This window comes from Thermobia domestica, chromosome 10 (assembly GCF_964235325.1).
Source record: "Thermobia domestica chromosome 10, izTheDome1.hap1.1, whole genome shotgun sequence".
In the NCBI taxonomy this organism is placed as follows: domain Eukaryota; kingdom Metazoa; phylum Arthropoda; class Insecta; order Zygentoma; family Lepismatidae; genus Thermobia; species Thermobia domestica.
This window is the reverse complement of record NC_137463.1, coordinates 244,159,836-244,181,418: the sequence shown is the minus strand read 5'-3', so window position 1 is coordinate 244,181,418 and position 21,583 is coordinate 244,159,836. Positions and strand designations below refer to the sequence as shown.

The window sequence follows — 21,583 nt, the reverse complement described above, 5'->3', positions numbered from 1 at the left end:
TTATTGCAGGTGTATTCACCCAGGAGAGAGGGGGAGGGTAGATGCCATGTCGTGAACTGTCTCATCCAAATTTTTAGGGGAATCAGAAGAAAAGCATTTGAAAGCTGGAAAGAAACTTGAAATTATTGTATAAATTTGTAAGTTATACTTTTTTAATCGAAGTTTATATCCAGGGAGTAATGGGATAGATGGGCTGTTGGTGGTAAGAATTTTGTGTAAGTTTAAAAACAAATTTACTTCTTTTCTTGGGGGAGGAACTTATCAGTTAAATATACGAGGGTATCATAGACCAAGGACATATTAGTACTCTTGATCATTTAGCATTTGTTTTAATAATACTGTGTACGATTTTTAAAAGGAATTTCATTTAGTACGTATTCCTATGGGAAGGAGTTTGTAAACATGCACGAGAAATATGCAACCCATATTGCTTTAATGTTTTGATGAGATGTATACTTTGTAGGCTATGGCAGAACACCACAGACTAAGAAAAGATGAGTACTCTTAATTATTGTGCTGTGCATTTGTTTTAATAATACTGTGTACGACTTTTAAAAGGAATTTCGTTTACCTAAGTATTCCTATGGGATGGAGTTTGTCAATACGGACGGGAAATATGCAACCCATATTACTTTAATGTTTTGATGGGCTGTATACTTTGTAGGATATGACAGAACACTATGTGATGCACACTGTAACAATGTGCATCCAAACTACATGAGCTCCCACCAGGAATCAAACCCGGATCTCCCACACCAAAGGCCCGTACACTACCGATACAGCCACGAGATATCTCTTCTACCTGTATGAAACACCTTGATTTCTTTTCATTAGACTCAATTAAGTTAAGAGATTGACTTTATCTGCCATTGTTATTAGCTAAGGAAGGTGTAAGGTTAAAATAAAAACGTTAATATAAAAGATTAATGGAAGTAGCAAAATCCCTGTCTAAATTCACTTATTCCTGTAATATTAATCAGCAAACGGATTATTTCGTATTCATAATATCAAAGCAAATGTTTCAAGTTATTGCCCAATGATACGGTTAATCGGCGATAACATTGTCGTTTTCCACGTCTTTAAGGAATGGAGAGGGGGGGAGGATAGAGGATGGAATGTGCATGGAGACGGGTTGTGTTCTTTTTGAGTGCGTTCTTATTGGAGATGTAAACCGAGAAAATGGCTACTTTCGACGCGGGAGAATGGCGTAAGAGCTTGAAGGAAGGGGGTTCCGTCCCTTCTCGTTCTGATGAATGATAAAATTCGACCTTATGACCTGTTGCGGTGGCCAGAAATGAAGAAATAAAAAAAAAAAAAGATTTGACCGTGGAGTGATATGTGTTAAGGGATGGAGCGGATGCATTTTAGTCGAGCATAAAAGAAGCCGTGACTCTAGAAAGCTGAGAGTGACGAAATAGTTCCCAGTGTTTGTCTATGTGTGTGGACAATAAGGCAAGGATGATAAGGCTTTGAAAACCCACCGCAGATGCTAGTTTGAAGCTCTATCTCTCCCCTAAACTCCACCAACCGAGCTTAACATCCCTCTGGAGTTATTTCACCTGTATTATGCGCTTGCGTCGCGACGCTCGGGTCGATGAGGATTCTCAGCTCTGGGGTCAGTCAAAGAGGGTGCTGCGGGGCGTTGCGGGGGTTGCAGGGGGTCGCTATTGATCACATTTATCTGTTGCTACATTCTGTGTTCCTCCACCGGTCTTTTTTGGACCAATTGGGACCCAATGTACTTTACCACGCAGCGGCTGTTGTTTTTTCCTTTTTCTTTATTTCTTTAGCGACGCCTGGGCGCCCATTAAAAAGGCGCTCCTTATAACGTCGATCTTTCCCCCTCCCACCATCGCTTTCGTATTATCTACTTTGTTTTGCGATCCGGCAGTGAAAGTTCAATAAAGTTGATTTTGACACCGGAGCAAAGTTAATAAAGATTTTATTCATAAGATAATATCTAGGACCAAAGGAACACTTTTAATGTGTGTTTGTGTGTGTTAGTTTTACTTTTAACGTTTAGAAGTTCAGACAATAGAGTTATGATTGAGTTTGATTTTGCTATTACCTGTAAGTTTCTGGTTGCTAATGTTTCAAAAACAATGTTGTCTCCTTTTTATTTATTTCTTTTTTAACTCTACAGTACTACAGCACAGCTCCTTCGTGGCTCCTTAGCGTACGCGCCTTTGGCGTGGGAGACCCGGGTTCGATTCCCGACAGGAGCTCATGTGGTTCGGATTTCACGTTAATCAGTAGGTCTACGTGTCATATAGCCTCGCCGCTGAATGGGGCGTTAAACTCAAAATCAACTCAACTCAGTACTACAGCACGTGCAGATTCTATGGCCGGCCAAATGGCGCAGTCTTACTTGTGGTTAACAGTGCCCACACCAATTTCCAGTGTCATTATTTCTGGCTTGCTGAACTAGAATGCGCTACTTACGATGCTATTCAAGTATCTTACAATGCTACATTATTATAAAAAATATATTTACCCCATCAGAAACTGAACTCTGGAGCATGTGCACAAAAGACACCCCATCGTAATCGTTTTCCTTTTAAAAAAAATCTTGGGTTAAAATTGATCTTGTGGAAATCTTAGTGAGCGCATACCGGGATGGTATCTTTAAAAATAAATTCTAGCCAAGGTCCTTTCTAAACAAATAAAAAAGAACAAAAAAGAAAAAGAAAAAAACTTGTTTCATTCTTAATGTTTTCTGGTAACAGGGCTTTATACAATGCCTATATTAAAAGCTCGGTTAGTAACTTGTGTAATTTGAGATTACTGTTTTAAATTGTTATCAAATAAACGACCCTCCCCCCCAAAAATGTTACTACTAGCCAGTTGCAAATTCAACCGACTTTAATAAGGTGCACCCTACTTTTGTATTACTAAACGGCGTGACAAATATCTTGGCATTTGAATGCGGCGCTTCAAGTTCCCTTTAAATGCTGGCTAGCAAATGAGAAGCCAGCGGTATTGCCACGTTTATATTGTACACATCCACGTCTATCCCTGCCACCTGATCGCGCTGTAGTTTGTCTACTTAGCTATAGCCACACCCCTTTACCACTTGGCAACGTCGCGCCAGAGCTTGCGTTTTATTCGTTTAGCTGAAATGCCAAGATGTTTGGCACAGGCTTTAATTTATGTGCCACTTAAAGTAGCCAACATTTTAAGTTTCCTTTGAAGTACGTCACTATTGTATGTGTACAGTCAGTGACAAAAGCTCTTTCCGTTTGGTAAAATATTTATTTTGAGAATAACATGGTATGGTTGGAACGCACAGAAAATTAAATTCTTTTCAATTTACTGAAAACTGTATCCAAATTATGCTTCCATTCTGAAGTTATTTACGAAACTAATTTTATCAAACGAAAAAAAAAAAACTTTTGTCGTTGACTGTACGATAGTAGTACAGGTAATTTTCAATCGCATATTGTCAAATCAATCATATATGCGTACAAAATGTTAGTACAATCAAAAATTAATTTTATTTTAGTTTTTTTTTTTTTTTTTTTTTTTTTTTTTTTTTGGAAAACTCGTATGTTCTTTCTGTGTATTGTTATCCGCATGTATATAGACACATTCCATCGTTTGGTTTCAGGACACAGTTTGTCTGTGCAAAATAATTTTTTTTAAAAAAAGTTTGAATGTTGAGGGGATCTTTTGAGAACAACTTTGCCTTGAGGCGCAATATTTTGTTTTCAAGGATAAGAAATGAATTGTGATTTCTCAAATGGGTGAGCTTTTACGATGTCTCGAAGAAAGAGAAAAAAAGGATTCTTCTAAAAAATAGAATTCCGACCTTTTTTTCTTTTCTTTAAAAAAAAGATAGAAAACAACTTACCTACTGTTTCGTAAACTCACAGTGGAAAGGAATCGAAAATTTTAAGGTTTTTGGATTGATTCTTTGGAGAGAAACACCGATAGTCTTGAGAACAAAATAATAAGCCTTGACAGAAGAAAAGACGAAGAATTTTTCTTTGGTGGTGGTAGAATACAAACAGGAAAAGAAAAAAAAGTTCGTCTCTGGAAATTTCCAGGTGTTGCACCCTCTCAGATACAAGCTGACACCCGCTACCTTTTGTTCCATTTCGGGTGAAAGACGGAATGCATTGGAATTGGTTGATGGGAGGGACGGGAGGACTTCTTTCCCAGTCGACCTTGGTCCGCATTTTGTCTGCTAGTCAGTCTCACTTTGTGTTGTGTATCGTGTATGTGTTCGCTTCGTGTGTGTGTTTGTGTGGTTCGATGTGTGGCTGATGGTGTCTTGTCACCGTTCTAATTGTTCAACAGTTCCTTTCGGAATCATACCGTCGAATACTGCTCCGATTCATTAGTAAGTATACATACATAATTACAATATACAGCACAGAGTAACTAGAATAATGAATGATATACTTATCACTTCCTTGCATACTTTGAAATGTAACAAAAAATGTTAAAAATACACTGTTTAAATAAAATAATTGGGATAAACGTTTCTGCTGGTGAATAAAGTTCAATGTTCCATGAAAATGTTTGTTCAAAGTTGCTTCAGTGAGTAACGTTCAATCAAAGCATTTTTTCAGCATTGTTTCGAAGAGTCATGTTATCAGAAAAGTTTGTTTAACGTTGTTTCAATAGTAATGTTAACCAACGTTCGAGGAAACGTTTGCTCAACATTGTATCAAAGGTAATACTATCTAAGATTTGATTGAAACATGTATTAAACGTAGTTTCAATGAGTAATGTTGGATGACACTCGATGACATTTGTTTGATGTTGTTTCAAGGAGTAAATCTACCCAACGTTCGGGAAAACACTTGTTTAACGTTGTCTTATGTTCGATTAAGAAATGTATTTAACGTTGTTCCGATGAGTAATCTTATCAAACGTTCGATGAAAACATTTCCTCAGCATTATTTCAAACGTTCGATGAAAATTTTTGTTCAACGTTGGTTACTTAAATTGTACCATTATACAGTATACCGTTGTAGCATTTATACACGATATACACAAAGTATTAAATGTTAAACAGCGTCACCTTAATGATACGCATGTTCACCATTAGTCTCAGTACAGTTTTTCAAATATTTCTTTGAATTGTCTTCGCCACAACTATTTTTAATACACTCTTACAAATGTTTCTTTGAATTATCTCTGCCATCACTATTCTCAATACAGTTCCTCACATGTTTCTTTGAATAGGCAGTCCCATGCCAAAACAGACTTACTATATTTTTTTGACGAAATTGAGATAGAATGACATCTGTGTTTGTGTTTATCATGCCAGAATGAACTAAGTTTGCCAAGGAAAGTAGTAAGTTGGTGTGTTGAATGCGTTCTGGCATGACAACATTATCGGTCCTCAACGCAAATGTCACTCTACCTAAATTTCGTAAATTAAAAAAAAAAAAAAAAAAAGTAGTTCGTTTTGGCATTGGACTCCTCACCAACAACTTATCTCTCAGAGAATTATTTATATATTTAAAAACGAAGTATTATAAGAGACGCGGTAGAAAATTTAATGGAAGAGAAAAACCGCACACTGACATATTAAGAGAGGCTATGATACATGTAGCTTTTATTATCTCTTATATTCAGCATAAAATTTACGTATGAAAAGCATAAGATTTCTTAAAAGCACTACCAAGATCAAGACCAAGGGCTCTAGTAGAAGACCACAGCGAAGACTAAGACTGGATGTACAAGACCAAGACCACCATCATGGGTCTCATCACTATTAGGCCCATCATGTACGAGGGATGATGCACGTTGGCGAGCAAACTGTTCGGGGAAGCTCGAAGGAAGAACAGAGTGGGAAAGGAAGGAAGCAGCCTGGGACACTGAATCCCTGATGAACAACTCCCTATATTCCTAATGGAAATTCAAATCGTTCCCACAATGCAACAAAAGTGACTCTGCGACACTATCGGCTAGAGTTGTAACTAAACTGCATCGTCTGTTACTGGCAGTAGCTAAGTGTGTCATTGGCGAATTCTATCAGACTCTCACGCTCTGAATGATCTGATTCGTTCTTGCTTTTAGTAGTTCGTTAGTACCCAACTTCCTTGAGTGGTGGCGCCACAGTCTCCTCAGTTTCAGCGGGAAGAGCAGCTGAAACCTCTTATACTGTATTATTACTTTAAAGGTCTTCACTACAGCTAAATTAAACTACCGCTAATTTTAGAGTTTTTCTGTGATATCTTCAAAACAAATAGAAATATTCGAAAAGCAGAAACGTAGTGAACTAGATAATACGATTTTGCATGTGATACCTTTACCACAATTCACCTACTGTATCTGCTTTTGGTATGCCGCTATTTACAGAACCCGCAAAAAATGCTAAATCTATCTACAGTTGCAAATCGAAAGCAGATAGATAAGTTGTAATAACGGTATCGCATGCAAAATCGTATTGCCTAGTTCACTACGTTTCTGTTTTTCGAATATTTTTATTTGTTTTGGAGATATGACAGAAAATCTCTAAAATTAGCGGTAATTTAATTTCGCTGTAATGAAAATTCTTAATGGACCTGTATGTTAGGCAGCGTCCTGGCGTTTACCTAGTATGATTGAGGAAAACCCACGAAAAGGCCTCACTCAGGATGGCTGTCCTAAAAAACAAAAAAAGCCCACTGGGAATCGTACCAAGGACCGCTCGCACCCATATTACTTCAAGACAAGTGTACATATATACAGTATATATAACGGATGTTCTAAAAATGGTGCCCATGTGCAAGAGAGCGCCATTCTTCAGGTCAAAATGCTATATAATAGTATACCCTTCGGAGGCCCCTTCAGCCGCTTTGCGGAATCTGACGTTTCACTATGTGGCAACGTCGTAGATTAACTTCTAACCATTAGCATTGCTCTAATCAAGCAAGTATATTGATTGCTACACTAATACGTGGGCTAGTGTCAATGTCTTTCGACTTTTAACTGTCCTCTGGATAGAATCGATATAACCATTTGATATATTGGTAGTTCTGCCGTATGGCTCTTTTTCTGCAACGTTGCCACGTAGTGCAATTCGCGTATCCAGACAAGGACCCAAAAAGTATACAATTATATATAGGGTGTTTCAAAACAACACCGACAACGTTTGGGAGGTGATTCCGGACACCAAGATAATACGAAAAGTATAGACCAACCTGGGTGCTTTCTTTTGGAGTTGTAGGCTGCCGAAAACATGAAAAAAAAAAAAAAAAAACTTTAAAGGTCCATAGCTCCAAAAGTATGGGACCTGCCGTAGTCGGGTCAAGACTCCACTTAGAAACTAACATGTGCACACTCCAAAAATACATGTTTCAGACTCGTAATGTACTCACACAACAATTTTTATAGGGGAAGTGTAACTTCGGGCATATAATTTGAAGTACTCGCCAATTACCTCTATAAAAATTGTTACGGAAGTACCGCAGAGTTCCGAAACATGGATATTTGGATAGGGCACACAGTAATTTTTAAATAAATTCATTTTTTCGTGTTTTCGGAAGCTTATAACTTCGAAAGGAAGCATTTGAACACTCAAGTTGGTCTATACTTCTGTTCTTATCTTCGTGTCAGGAATCACCTCCCAAATGTTGTAGGGTTCGATTCCCGGCGGGAGCTCATGTGGTTCGGATTCCACGTTAATCAGTAGGTCCACGTCTCATACAGCCTCGCTGCTGAACGGGACGCTAAACTAAACTCAACTCAACCAAATGTTGTAGGTATTGTTTTGAAACACCCTGTATATTCTGCAAGTCACTGTTCTTCAAGTCAAAACAAAGCAATATATCGTATTGATTTGTTTTGACTTATAGTATAGTGTTCTGTAGTCTGTGGGCGTCGTTTTTTTTAGAACACTCGATATATAGTATTTTTTTTTTACTCAAGGGGGATTTAAACTTTGAAACTCCCCTTGCGTACGCCACTGAAAAATAGTAGATCATTCTGACTAATAAAAGTGGTCCTCATGACGTTTGAGAAATGCTGTCTAAGAAATAAAACTGTGGGTCGTAAATGTAACTAAGTAAACAAACAAAGAACTTGTAAGTTTGTTAAATCCTTTTTTTCCATTTTGGGTAAAGACCTGGTTTATGTAAGTGGTTCGTTTGTTCGTTTATTGTCACTGGAACCGTTTCGCTTAGTCTCGTTCAATTAACATTAGAAAAAAGGAGAAAAATAATAATCACTGGAACGTGTTATCACTCTTGTCTTGTGAGCAAGCAGCACCGTGTGGTCTTCAGACATTAGAACTTCCCCCCTTCAGTTTTCTATTGGATCTCTCTCGTTTCGTCCGTCTGTCCTTCCCATTACTTCGTTCTTGTTTTTTTTCCTTTTCATTTTCGTCTCCTCGTTTTCTTCGTCGATCTTCTTTTATTCATTTTTTTTTTTAATTTTTTTTTCTTCTTTTTGTATTTATTTGTTAAGCTCCGCCGCCACTCCAAAAACGACGCCATAAGACAGTTAATGAGTTACTGTCTTTGTTCTCTCCCTTGCAACCCAAAACAGTCATGTGATCCCGTGACGTCAGAGGACTGACCTCTGGCTGTGGGATGAAATCTTGATAGGGGGCGAGAGGGAGGGTGTTTCTAGACAGAAACCCTTTTGGACTGACTCCTTGCTTTAAAAAAAAAATAAATAAAAATTTAAAAGAAAAATTCGGAGCACAAGAATTAGAAATACTGTATACGAAGGAACGCAAATGTAATAATGAAGTATCATAAATATTTTGGCGATGGAATGTCCAGTTCTTGAGGGCAGTGTCTTCCAATGGATGTTTTACAAGACGGGGAACTACTGTATATTCAAAGAAAGTGAGGTGGGTGTGATGGCTCATTGGTGGAGCGCTTACCTGTGGTGTATGGGGTCGCTGGTTCGATTCGCGGGCAAGTAAGTTTGTGGCGGATAACATCGGGTCCGTGGGTTTTCTCAGGGTACTCCCGTTTCCTCCCAGTTTCTCATCCCACTAATTCTTCCATCATCATTCACTTGCCTTAATTGTCATCTCCTTTAGCCTTATGGGCATAATCATAGAACTTCCAGCTCGCGCCAAATGAACTTTGTGGTGAACAAACACCGTGTGCATGAGTTTTCTCGGGGTTCTCTCGTTTCCTCCCACTTAAGAGTCTTCATCCTGGCGAAATTAAAATACCGCTAATTTTACAGTAATTATATGATATCTTCAAATAGATAAAAGATAATTTTAATATGGAACAAGACCGCCCTAGACAATATTATTTTGCGTGAGGTACCGTTATCACAAGTCACCTAGTGGCTTTCCGTTTTCAGCTGTTTAGAAACGCGAAAATAAATGCCGATTTTCAAAATGGCTCGAAATCGAAAGCAGATAAGTGAGTCGTGATAACGGTTTCTCATGTAAGATAATATTGTATAGGGCGCTCTTCTTCCACATTTCGATTATATTTTATCTATTTGAAGATATCACATAATTACTGTAAAATTAGCGGTAATTTAATTTCGCCGGGATGAAGACTCCACCATTTCATTCGTTTCTCATCATCACCGTCTTGCCTAACCGGCATAACTTTGGGACCAAAAAAAACTTATAAATATTTCATTTCATTTCATAATCACGGAACACTAAACTGAATAATTGAATCTTCATTTCATTTCAAAGAAAATTATACGATATCTTTCTTTAACGATTCACGGTTATATTCTTTAGCCGTTAAAGAACATTATAATTTAATACTGATAAGTAATATGAAAGGAATCGCCATGATATCAGACGTAAAAGCAAATTAATGCACTAAATTGCAACATAAAATAATTATAATGAGTATTGGCGTGTGTCGAAATTGTTGTCAAATTTCCTGTCGTTGTTTTTGGAAATTTAACGATCCTTCTTAGCATCAACGCTGTATCAAACGTGGACTTATTATCAAAAGTGGAATCCAAACCACCACCGAAGTGCAATCAGATTTCATTGTACTCCGAACGGGAATCGAACTGGGTCCATTACATCAAAGGCGCGTGCGAGCTTGCTACTAGGCCAGCTAAGAAGATATTTGACTTTGATGTTCTTGGGGCATGATTCAACCGTCGGGAAGGTTGCGGTGATTGGCGTCGTGAAGCAGCTACACTGAAAAGCACAAACTTTGGTTTGAAAATTCGGAACTACGTAACCACAATCAAAATCGATATGTTTACCACACAACGTGAAAATAAAAATGAGAACTCATTTGTCAGGTTTGAGGCCGTTGCGGATTCCAGTGTCATGTGATGGTTTTATTGAGATTTTTCGACATTATTCGGGCTTGTTATTTTATTATTTTTCAAAATTAAAAAAAAAAAAAAAGAACTAAGGAATAGGCTTCTTATTACAGTAAATAATGTAAACATTGGAACTTGCGCTTTGTTCAGGTTTTAGAACATCAATTGATGAAGAATTTGAGTAATATGTAAACGAACGGATAAATATTTGTTACACATTATTGTTTCTAATTCCTTCCCCTAAAACAATTTCCCCACTCTCTTGCCCCGTAGATTCATTGCAGCTCATGAAAACCTTGTTTATATCCAAACAGTCGAAGTAAATAGTACGCGCTACCGCACTGTATACAGTACCTCTGTAAATAAATAATCTTTCCTAGCAGAACAAAATATGTCAACAGTTTCAGATTGACAGAAGGAACGGAATTCTTTCTAGCGTCTTAGAAATTTGCTTTTTATCGAAAACCACTATTTGGCGTGAAAGCCCTTTTCTAGTCCTTAGCCGCACCAACGCCATCTGTTAAGGACCGGCCGAACGAAGTCCATCCGAGCGATTAACACGTGCTTAGTTTGCTGCGCCGCCTTGTCTCTAATAGCAGATGCATCATCAGGAGCTTTGTAGACCTAGTAGCCGCCATGTCTTTTATTCACGCGACTCCCCAGTTGGCCTCACGACGGTGAGTGAATGCCGAAAATTGGGAAACACCGGCCGGGAATCTAACTCGAGACCACATGGACATGAGTCCAACGCTTTGAAGATTAGGTTACGGTGTCTCTCTCCTCTAAAATTATACATAAAGAATATACCCCCAAACATATCATTTTGTTCAGCTGTATATGATGTATGAATTCATATACGCTTTATTTTTTGGACACTATTCTAATTAAATACAATTTAAAGTTCAAGAATTAATTAGAGATTTACTAAACGTGCTGTCTTTCGTCGTGTTACTTCCACAAATATTGAAAGCTTAGCTATTTTATACTTAAGTATCACATAAAATCAAGTTTTTCTCAAAAACTACGCATGAAGACGTATTCTACCTATTTCATTTTGTTCATGTTAATGCGATAGATATATCAAATGATATAAATATCTCCTTTTCGTGTTTGTTTGTTTAATACTTATAATACTTGTATTGTAGAATTCTGAATATTTTTTTACGAAATCATCATAAAAAATGTGACACAGTTAGTAATACTTTCCGCTGTAGATAAACAATAAATGTATCGCGTGAAAAGCCTACAATAAATCATAACTCTAAAAACACAATAAACTACAAGGAAGATCTAAACAACGCTCGCATACTACTTTGAAAAGTGTTAAAAACTTTCTTTAATAGCTTTTAAAATAGTTTGTGTGGCGCTTTAAAAAATAAAAAAAAGGTCTATATTTGGATTGGTGGACTTCTGAGCTGAGTGGTGCAAACTGCCAACCAAAGCCACGCGGCGCACAGCGCAGCTACACAATATAATCACACCTTTTCGTTTCTCTGTGTGGTTCATACAGCATTGAGTGGAGTGGCGAGAGTGCAAGAGATGTGTCTTCTGCTAAGTAGTGTGTTTTGGACACTGGCCACCGCGGCAGCACCTTCTCGGTCTAACCTTTTCATTCATTGGAAGAAGACTCGCAAGCTATCAAAGCATCTAAAAGTGTTGCTAACTCACTACATATGGCTCTAAATTATTTTCCCCTTTCTTTCAGAGAAATGAAAATGGTATCTTTCAGTTTACTGTCGGACGATTATGCATTAAGCTAAGGGAGACGATAATTTTATTAAAATATATTTTAGTATCTGAGCTAGGACGCCTTGCATCTTACCTTTAGAGAATTGGGTCGTAGGTAAGCTGACAAAACTGAATGACAGATATGACTTTTTTTTTCGTTTTAATTATCAAAGGAAAGAAATGCGTAAAATCTAAGTAAAGCATAAATTTTATTTAGCAACAGTCAAAACTGTTTCTACTAAGCGTGCAAAACAGTCATGGATGCCCATCTTGAATGGGACCGTCTCATCACAAAGTTTGCTTAGGTTCCCCAGAATTTTGGATTTATTTTCTTGTACCTTTACGTAAAACATCACAATGAAACACACATATCAGAAAGTTCCTGCCTTACCCAGAAAGTTGTACAGAAATTGGCGTCGCTACAGACAAACAGGCATGGTTGAATTTTTTTTTCTGATCACTAGAGACCGGATATTTAGGCATTAAAAACCTGGAAAATAGGCATGCAAATAGACACTTAAAATTTTAAAAATAGGCACTAAAATGTAACTCGAAATAATGAAGATAAACACTCAATACAATAAAAAGAAATACATTCAAGTCATATTAAATGTTCAAAAAAATATATAAACATACCTGTTTGTTAATATCTTCTTTTATTGTATATTTAAAAACGATGTTTGGCATGTATTCCATGTATATTTGATGTATATTTGGTAAATTCATTCTCTACAGCATTTATCCCTACACATAACAGTCCAAATTTTATACACTTTATTAGTACATACACCAGTCCAAAGTTTTACGACATCTTATCGCCACAAACAACACTCATATTTATGGGAAGAGGCAAAATCTTTTCTAGAAATACTAAATTATGTATTTTCCCCTAATAAAGTCTATTTTGAAGAAAATGCATAGAATAGACAACATTAAGCACTAAAGCAATTATTTAGTAGGAATGGTCGAAATTAGCAAAATAGACAAAATAAAATGGCCTTAAATTGAACTAAAACTCTTCATATAAACTTTAAAACGTTATTTTTGATCATATCTTTAATATTAAAGAATAGGCATTTTGCCTAACATCCGGTCTCTACTAATTACATATGTCGAGTTTCATCGGGGGGCACGCCCTTCGGTGGTAGAGCAGTCACCTCTGCTGCTTGGGGTTCCTGGTTTGATTTCAAACTATGAGAGTTTGTGCTGGACAAGACTGTGCCCGTGGATTCTTCCATTTCTTCCCATATTCTGATTCAGTGAATTATTTCATTATGATACACAATTGTTAATATACTATCAACTTTAACCTAAACGGTATATCCGTGAGAGTAGAACTAGCAAGTTCCATTTCACTTTATGTAGCAATGTGGTTCAAATTAACTGAACTGGTGCTGAACATACTGATCTACTGGCTAGCCTTTGGTGCACGTGGTTACGGGCTCAATTCCCGGTGGTACCTCATTCATGTTGTTTCGAATTCCACTCTGAACTGTAGACCCTTCCTTATTTAGCCTTGGTGCTGAGAGGGATGATTAAATCCCAAATGAAACACCCAAACCAAATATGTTGGTTCCAAGTTACATACATGAGTTGGAAACCCTGTGAACAGGAGCTTCTCCGTTCTTGCGCTGTTGCCAATTTGCTACATAAATTCAACAAGCATATTATTTCCGCTGATCTGTGTGTGCTTTTACTTGGGGGGTTAGAAATTTTCGTGAAAGCTGTTTTCTTGTCTGTATGCCCTTTACTTATTTTTTTCTTTTTCTGATAGCGATCTTTTCAACTGACAGGTGTTCGTTGAGGGGAGAAAAGGATATTTTTGAATGGTCGTCGTTGTCCAGCCTTGGCTGGATTTAATAAGTTTCTAGCCCAATGCTTTTAGTGTGCTTTTAAAATAAAAGTGAGGCGGGTGATTTGTTGAAGCATGCAGTGCGATCATGTTATCGTGGAAGCTTATAATCGAGCATAATAGTGTAATTATCATATGTAAAATGATAATTACCGGTTACATAAGCGTGGTTTTGGTTTTACACGTGTAATCTATTTGATTTCATGACCTAACTAAGTGTAATGAGAAGAACACATGCTTCCTGCGAAGGACAGGAGAAAATGCCGGGTTTGAACCCCGTTACCTTCGGAGCCATTTTCTTGCTGTTATTGGTGACTCAGAAAGTGATTTGCATGGTGAAAGCACGAGGATGAAGTTGCATTGGTAAGCAGTTTCGTGTTTTCTGTTTTTCTTTTAGATTTTTTTTTTTTTTTTTTTTTTTTTTTTTTTTGGTGGGGGAGCGGGATTGGTAATGGCACAGATTTACACTTGTAAAATATACCGTTGAGGCAATCAGAAAGTTACTTGAAACGGTTGGTAGTAATCTTGGATTTACAAAACAAGAAATGTCGATAAAAGGAAATACGTGATCACAAATCTTCCAACCAACAACTGATTGATTCACAAGAATACTTTGTGTGTTGTAAAGAACCGCGTTGACAAACATTTGCTTTGACATTTAGTTTTAAAAAATGAAATCTATAAGTTTTATGTCTCACAATTATGCCGGCTAGGCTAAAGAACATGGTGATGATGAGAAATGAAGGAAATTGGGGAATGAAAAAGTGGGAGGAACCCCGAGAAAAAAACACGCACACGGTGTTTGTCCACCACAAAGTTTACTTGGTGCGAGCTGGGATCCACCAGAGGTGTACTCTACCACTGAGCCACTGCGGCCCCCGACATTTAGTTTAATTGCAGTAATTATTAACCTTCATCAGGTCATTGCCTAGTAAATCATACACAAATATGTGACGTAAGTTAGCGCATTCAATTCCCGGTTTTGTAGTTCGACTCCCGGTGAGATCACTGAAAAGAAGGGAGGCTTTAGGATTTGAATTTTGGGTAGACCCGCTCCCTCGCATACATATACACAAGGGCGGATCCAAGGGAGGGGCTATAGGGACTATAGCCCCCCCCCCCTTGACCCTCAGGTATACACTGGATAAAATGGACTTCAGTCCTGTTTTACACTGGATAAAGCGGCAAACTATGCTTTAGCCCCGCCCTTGATCATATCCTGGATCCGCCACTGCATGTACACATTTGATTGATTAATGACAGAAGGAAATTAGTTTTACAGTAATGGTTGATGCTATTTGTTAAATAATTATCTACCATTAATATAAATAGTGGAAAATATATTTACTCTTTATTGTATCTTTTAGCATTTATGTACTTTTTAAACTTTTGGGTAGGCCCGTGTCTACCCGGCCCACTCGCTAAAGCCGCCACTGCTGAAATGTAACTTGAATTGAGGGGTGGCGTAGGTACAGTTCTTGTAGCACACAGTGTACCTAACCTTTATTCATAGTCCAGTGCTTCCTGGATACACATGGCACCGGGTTTAATTTCCAGTAGAAGAGAATTGGACGGAGTAAGGCTCTTGGTCGGCCGTAACTCTGCTAAGTGTACTTTATCCTCAATTTTGATTTTAAATCGTTTGATTTTCTCAATTTTCCTTTTTATTTCATTCAGCTGGGGAAATATTAGCTTTTATTTTCGCATAGGAAAGTGTATTTATTCTCTCCCTGTGTCTAATGTACAAGTGTATGTGTGTGTATGTACACAAAACAAATCCCATTGAAGGAGACGTTCGTGTGAAATTTCTCACGACGAACTGAGTGAACTCTTTACAAAGCATTTAAAGAATTTGCTTTGCATTTAACAATGTTGTACACATTATTTATATTTGTCAGTGGACTGTCAACAGTTAAAATTCCTTTTTCTAATTCAATGTGTCAACAAAAAAAAAGCCCAGTGAGTGATATTTTTAAATAGGGTACATCTTTCTGTAAAATCTTTACTGCTCCTCAACTGGAAGTTTGGAAATGACCTGCTATAGAGCTTCCTTGTGGCTAAGCGGATTTGACAATGAGATGCCCGCGTTCGATTCTCGGTGGGAGCTCGTGTAGTTGGGATCCCATGTTAATCTGTAGATCCACGTCTCGTATAGCCTCACTGCTGAAGGGACATTAAGTCCAAAATCACATCACTGTATTTTCTAAGCTAGAGCTACTTTAATCGCATTACAATATTTGTTTATATCAAGCACAACGAGAGTAGCATAATTACGATGGGGCTGCGGTGACTCAGTGGTAGACCGTTCAACTCTGCTACGTGTGGGGTCCCTGGTTCGATCCCAGCTCTCGCCAAGTGGACTTTGTAGTGGACAAACACTGTGTGCCTGGATTTTCTCGGGATTTTCCCATTTTCTTCCTTCCAACATTTAACTTATTTCTCATCACCACCGTGTCCTTCAACCCACATTGCATAATTGTGGAACATAAAACACAAAGATTATTTCGCATAATTACGGATGATTGTAGAGTAATGTGATTCTTTTTCAAGTCTATACACAAATACATTGCAGTTATATTAAAATATTGTGTTTATTACTAAAAGAAACATAATGCTCGCAGATAAGTATAGGATAGTTTTATTTAAATGAGGCATTAGTAAGATACGAATCAGGGGTTCCATCTCTTCCCTAATGGCTTGAGCGCAACCCCTTAAATTTATCTTTCTCCCTCAAATTTATCATTCTGACCTCAAATATACATTTATTCTACTTGATCATACTATTTTCAATGAAAGATTGATTCCCTAGTACAGTATTATCATGGGCCTGCGCACTAAAACCTGCCTGCGGGCACCTCTGTGCGTAACACACAGCAAAAAGAAATAAAATACATATAGGGGCTGAAGAATAAGGCATAGTTGATGAAGAAAGGCGTGCATTAAAGGACAATTGAGTACAAAAAAGATTAAGATCATGTACATGAAAGGATTTTTTTTATAAATTACACAATAATTCAATTAATTACGTTAGTTCAGCGGTTTCCTTTTTGAGTTACAACGTTTATATGCTCATGAAACTTTCATCGGTACAGCTGCATTATTATGTCTGTCATTTACATTTAATCTTGTAAATAAATATATAATTCATAAATCCAAGATATATGTAATGAATAAGTGTTTATGGCTCATGTTAAGCTATCCACTCCTCCCTGTTACGTGAAAATTAACGTTGCTAAGTTAGTAAAGATGATCACGCAATTTCATATTTTACTGTAGAGAACGAACATCCCTTTGCTACTGTGCAGTTGCATAGAAGCTAAGAAATGCTATAGATTTAAAACAAAATATAGATATTAGCCACCTTTCTAAATTTCCTTTCATTACAAGCAACCAACATGTCTTCGCTACTGTGCAGGTTGCATAGAAGCTAGGAAATGCTATAGATTTAAAACAGAATATCGATATTAGCCACCTTTCTAAATTCTTTTTATTATAGGCAACCGACATGTCTTTGCTGCTGTGCAGGTTGCATAGAAGCTAGGAAATGCTATAGATTTAAAACAGGATATCGATATTAGCCACCTTTCTAAATTCTTTTTATTATAGGCAACCGACATGTCTTTGCTGCTGTGCAGGTTGCATAGAAGCTAGGAAATGCTATAGATTTAAAACAGAATATCGATATTAGCCACCTTTCTAAATTCTTTTTATTATAGGCAACCAACATGTCTTTGCTGTTGTGCAGTTGCATAGAAGTTAAGAGATGCTATAGATTTAAAACAAAATATAGATATTAGCCACCTTTCTAAATTTCCTTTCATTACAGGCAACCAACATGTCTTCGCTACTGTGCAGGTTGCATAGAAGCTAGGAAATGCTATAGATTTAAAACAGAATATCGATATTAGCCACCTTTCTAAATTCTTTTTATTATAGGCAACCGACATGTCTTTGCTGCTGTGCAGGTTGCATAGAAGCTAGGAAATGCTATAGATTTAAAACAGGATATCGATATTAGCCACCTTTCTAAATCTCCTTTTATTATAGGCAACCAACATGTCTTTGCTACTGTGCAGGTTACATAGAAGCTAGGGAATGTTATAGATTTTAAACATAGTTAAACTCACCGTTACTCGTGAAGAGTTAAGGGATTGATTTCATTAATGAATTCGGTCTGAATAATCGCACTCTTTAGTTTAAAACAGTAGAAAAATAAAAATAAATTCGCTTTCGTTCGACTGGTATCGTGTAGAGGTAACAATACACTAAGTTCCACTGTGTGGGGACCTGCGGTGGCTCAGTGATAAAGCGTTCACTTCTGGTGCATGGAGTCCTTGGTTCGATTCCAGCACACACCAAGTTAGCTTTGTGGTGGACAAACACCGTGTGCGTGGGTTTTCTCGGGGTTCTCTCGTTTCCTCCCATTTTGCATCATTTCTTTCATTTTTCATCATCACGTAAAACAAAGTTTTCATTTCATTTCCCACTGTGTGATTCTAATGAAGAAAAGGTGAGTCTGCAGATAAGAAAAGTAGCCTATACCGGTAGAAACAATTTAGGGACTGGAGCAAAGAAGTGAGTTGCTAACTGATTAGATTAGATGTGAGTGCGAATAAGAAATGCCACGTGCAAAACAAGTCTGAAATTCAATAATAACAATAAAAATAGTAACAAAAGTTCAGGGACAAAGGAAAATGAATGAAATAATTCAACATTGATTATGAGTACAATGCTTAAAGTGACAGGACTTGCAAGATTTAAGCCAATCTGCAGAGAATAGTTATTCCGGAATCTTGTCGCTTTATTTTCACATTCAGTGCTACTAGCATATAAAATGCTCACACATGCGTTATTATATAGGTTAGGAAAACAACCTGGGAGCAAGCAGTAAGAATAGACCTTGATAGAATATTAAACATGCTAGAGGTCATAATTGGCATTTGAACGATCTCCGATACGAAAAGGCGTGGGCAGGGAGGTCCCAGCATGCCACAGGACATGGAACAAGACCAACAATAACAACAACAACAAAACAAAGAAAGTAAAGAATGAAAAGAAAAAAAATCCTGTTCCGACGGTTCTCCTCTGTCTCGATGGCCGCAGGAAGAAGGGGGCTTGGCTCGGTGGCCGGTCCACTCAGCAATGCTATGCAATGCCTATGCTGGTTGTTTCCAACAATCCTGAAGCATCGCAGCTTTATTTGGTGATGACCTTCACGTGGCCCGGCAGCGGTGTTGCCACATCACCCAAAACATAGTTGACGTGTGTGCGTGGATGAGTGGGTGTCATTCCACGAATGTAATTTATGATAACACGATTTAATAAAGCAGGATAGTGAATTGCTGTTTTCGTGTTAAAACGCTAACGTTTAAGTACATAAGTGAACCCTGTATAAATTGGCCACCGATGTTTCCACAGATAAATGGCCAACTTATGGAAGCAACCAAATTAGATGGCCAAGTAAATTATTTCTTTATTATTTGAAATTTTTAACGTTTCTCTTCAGTACCAAAGCTATTTGTCACATGGACCCAGTGGCGGATCCAGGTATGATCAAGGGAGGGGCTAAACCATAGTTTGCAGCTTTATCCAGTGTAAAGCAGGATTGAAGCCCATTTTATCCAGTGTATACTTGAGCGTCAAGGAGGCTATAAACCCTATAGCCCCCTTTGGGTCAGCACCTGCATGAATCTATAGTTTAATATGAGATCTAGACCATAGATTCTTCCACCGAACATTGAACCATGGTCTTGGCGCGAAACTAACCATATAACCATAAGGAGATTGTGAGTATCCAAATGAGAAATGTGGCCAGTTTAATAGTTTTCATTTACGTAATAAACGAAAGGTGTATAGGGTAGTGACCTCGGTCCTCAGTTTAGAGAAACGTCATTCGGGCTGCGGTGGCTCAATGGTAAGAGTCTAGAGCGTTCAGCTCTGGTGCGTAGGGTTCCTAGTTCGATCCTAGCTCGCATTAAGTGGGCTTAATAGTGAACAAACACTGTGTGCGTGGGTTTCCTTGGCGTCTTCCTTTTCCTTCCACTTTCTTCATGACACCACTCCATTCATTCTCATCATCACTATACCCTGTAGGCTACACGGCATAACCATGGGACGAATACATTTCCTGTACGAACCTAAGAATTTCAATACATACATTACGAAGAGAGAGAGAAAGAAAGAAAGAAAGAATAAAATAAGAATGTAGGTAGGAGTGTACTCCTGGTTGTTGTACTAATGTTTACAAATGTGACCAAACGTTTTCGTCTGCGTGACTTAAAACCAACATGGATTTTACATATACAGGGATAAGATATCAATGGTTACAAAACGTGACATGGGTGTGTTAAACATCCAGGGGCACTACGTGTATTACGCTGTAACACGTGTAGGAGAGAAGTATTACAAGACACGTGTTGGTGTAGAATTTCAGTCAAAATGAAAGCCTTGTCTCCGAAACTACTACTGGTTACGTTCTCCAGAAATGATTAGGCGTCGAGAAGGCCGCGATGTTTCAGTGGTAGAGCGTTCACCTCTGGTGCGTGGGTTCCCCTAATTCGATCCCAGCTCGCGCCAACTGGACTGTGGTGGACACACACCGTGTGCGTAAGTTTTCCCTTGGTTCTCCCGTTTTCTCCCACTTTCTTCATTCCACCATTTCATTCATTTCTCATTATCACCGTCTCCTTTAGCCCACACGGAGTAATAGTGGGACGTAAAACTCAAAGATTTAATTTCATTTTTCCCTACAGAATGACCCTTATACATTGATTATGCATATTTTCCGTAATTTTTTTCCTTCTGAAACAAGCAATTAAATATGACTAAAAAACAATGAGAAAAGAGGTTAACAAATTGTTATTTCGTTATTCAAAGTGAATTTCCCAAATTTCCGAGGCAAATAAACAAATAGTATACAGTATGGCGCAAAAGTAGGTAGAGGACCTACAGTCATGGACGTCCGATGGGGATGGCAGGGTGGGGCCCGAGTCCCCCCTCCAGGCTCACGAAAATGCATTAAACTTCTTAAGAGGCTTCACTCTGGCGAAATTAAAATACCGCTAATTTTACAGTAATTATGTGATATCTTCCAATAGATAAAAGATAATCGAAATATGGAACAAAAGCGCCCTAGACAATATTATTTTGCGTGAGATACCGTTATCACAAGTCACCTAGTGGCTTTCCATTTTCAGCCGTTTAGAAACGCGAAAAATAAATGCCGATTTTCAAAATGGCTCGAAACCGAAAGCAGATAAGTGAGTCGTGATAACGGTATCTCATGTAAAACAATATTGTCTAGGGCACTCTTTTTCCACATTTCGATTATCTTTTATCCATTTGAAGATATCACATAATTACTGTAAAATTAGCGATATTTTAATTTCGCCGGGATGAGACCTCTTAAGATTTTCTTAATACATATTAAAAATACCAAATGTAATATAGCAACCAGTGATTTGAGCCCCCGCCCCCTAGAAAATTTTCTTCGGGCGCCCATGCCTACAGTCCCGTACTGATCGGCCATGACATTTTATATCATTTACTTCTTGTTATCCATACAGGTATTGACTTAGTATCTATTCTTAATTTATTTTCACTTATACCTTAAACCCTGAACAAATGAAAGCAAATACAGTAAATTAATTATCTTAATAAATTAAAATATCATACTTAATCGATGCTGGTCTGTATACCTACTTTTGGGCCACCCTGTAAAATAAAAGAAAATAAAAGAGACGTTCAATTTTTTCGAGTCTTGCATCTTTACTTTATATTTCTAGAATGCTTAAT

General features: G+C 37.7%; 1 protein-coding gene across 6 annotated transcripts in view; it reads left to right on the top strand.

Annotated features, from left to right (window-relative positions):
- The window catches only part of tna (Zinc finger MIZ domain-containing protein tonalli), a 489,296-nt gene that overhangs the window by 310,264 nt on the left and 157,449 nt on the right, over positions 1–21,583 (top strand). For 3 of the 6 annotated variants that reach the window (XM_081729441.1, XM_081729437.1, XM_081729436.1), the window contains exon 1: positions 4,190–4,342. The exons of 2 other annotated variants lie outside the window; for them this stretch is intronic. In XM_081729441.1, coding sequence (XP_081585567.1) covers positions 4,266–4,342 — 77 coding nt within the window. In that variant the 5' untranslated portion in view covers positions 4,190–4,265. Of the gene's footprint in view, positions 1–4,189; positions 4,343–13,643; positions 14,153–21,583 lie in introns of those variants that run through there. One more of the 6 variants, XM_081729440.1, reaches the window with a different exon arrangement.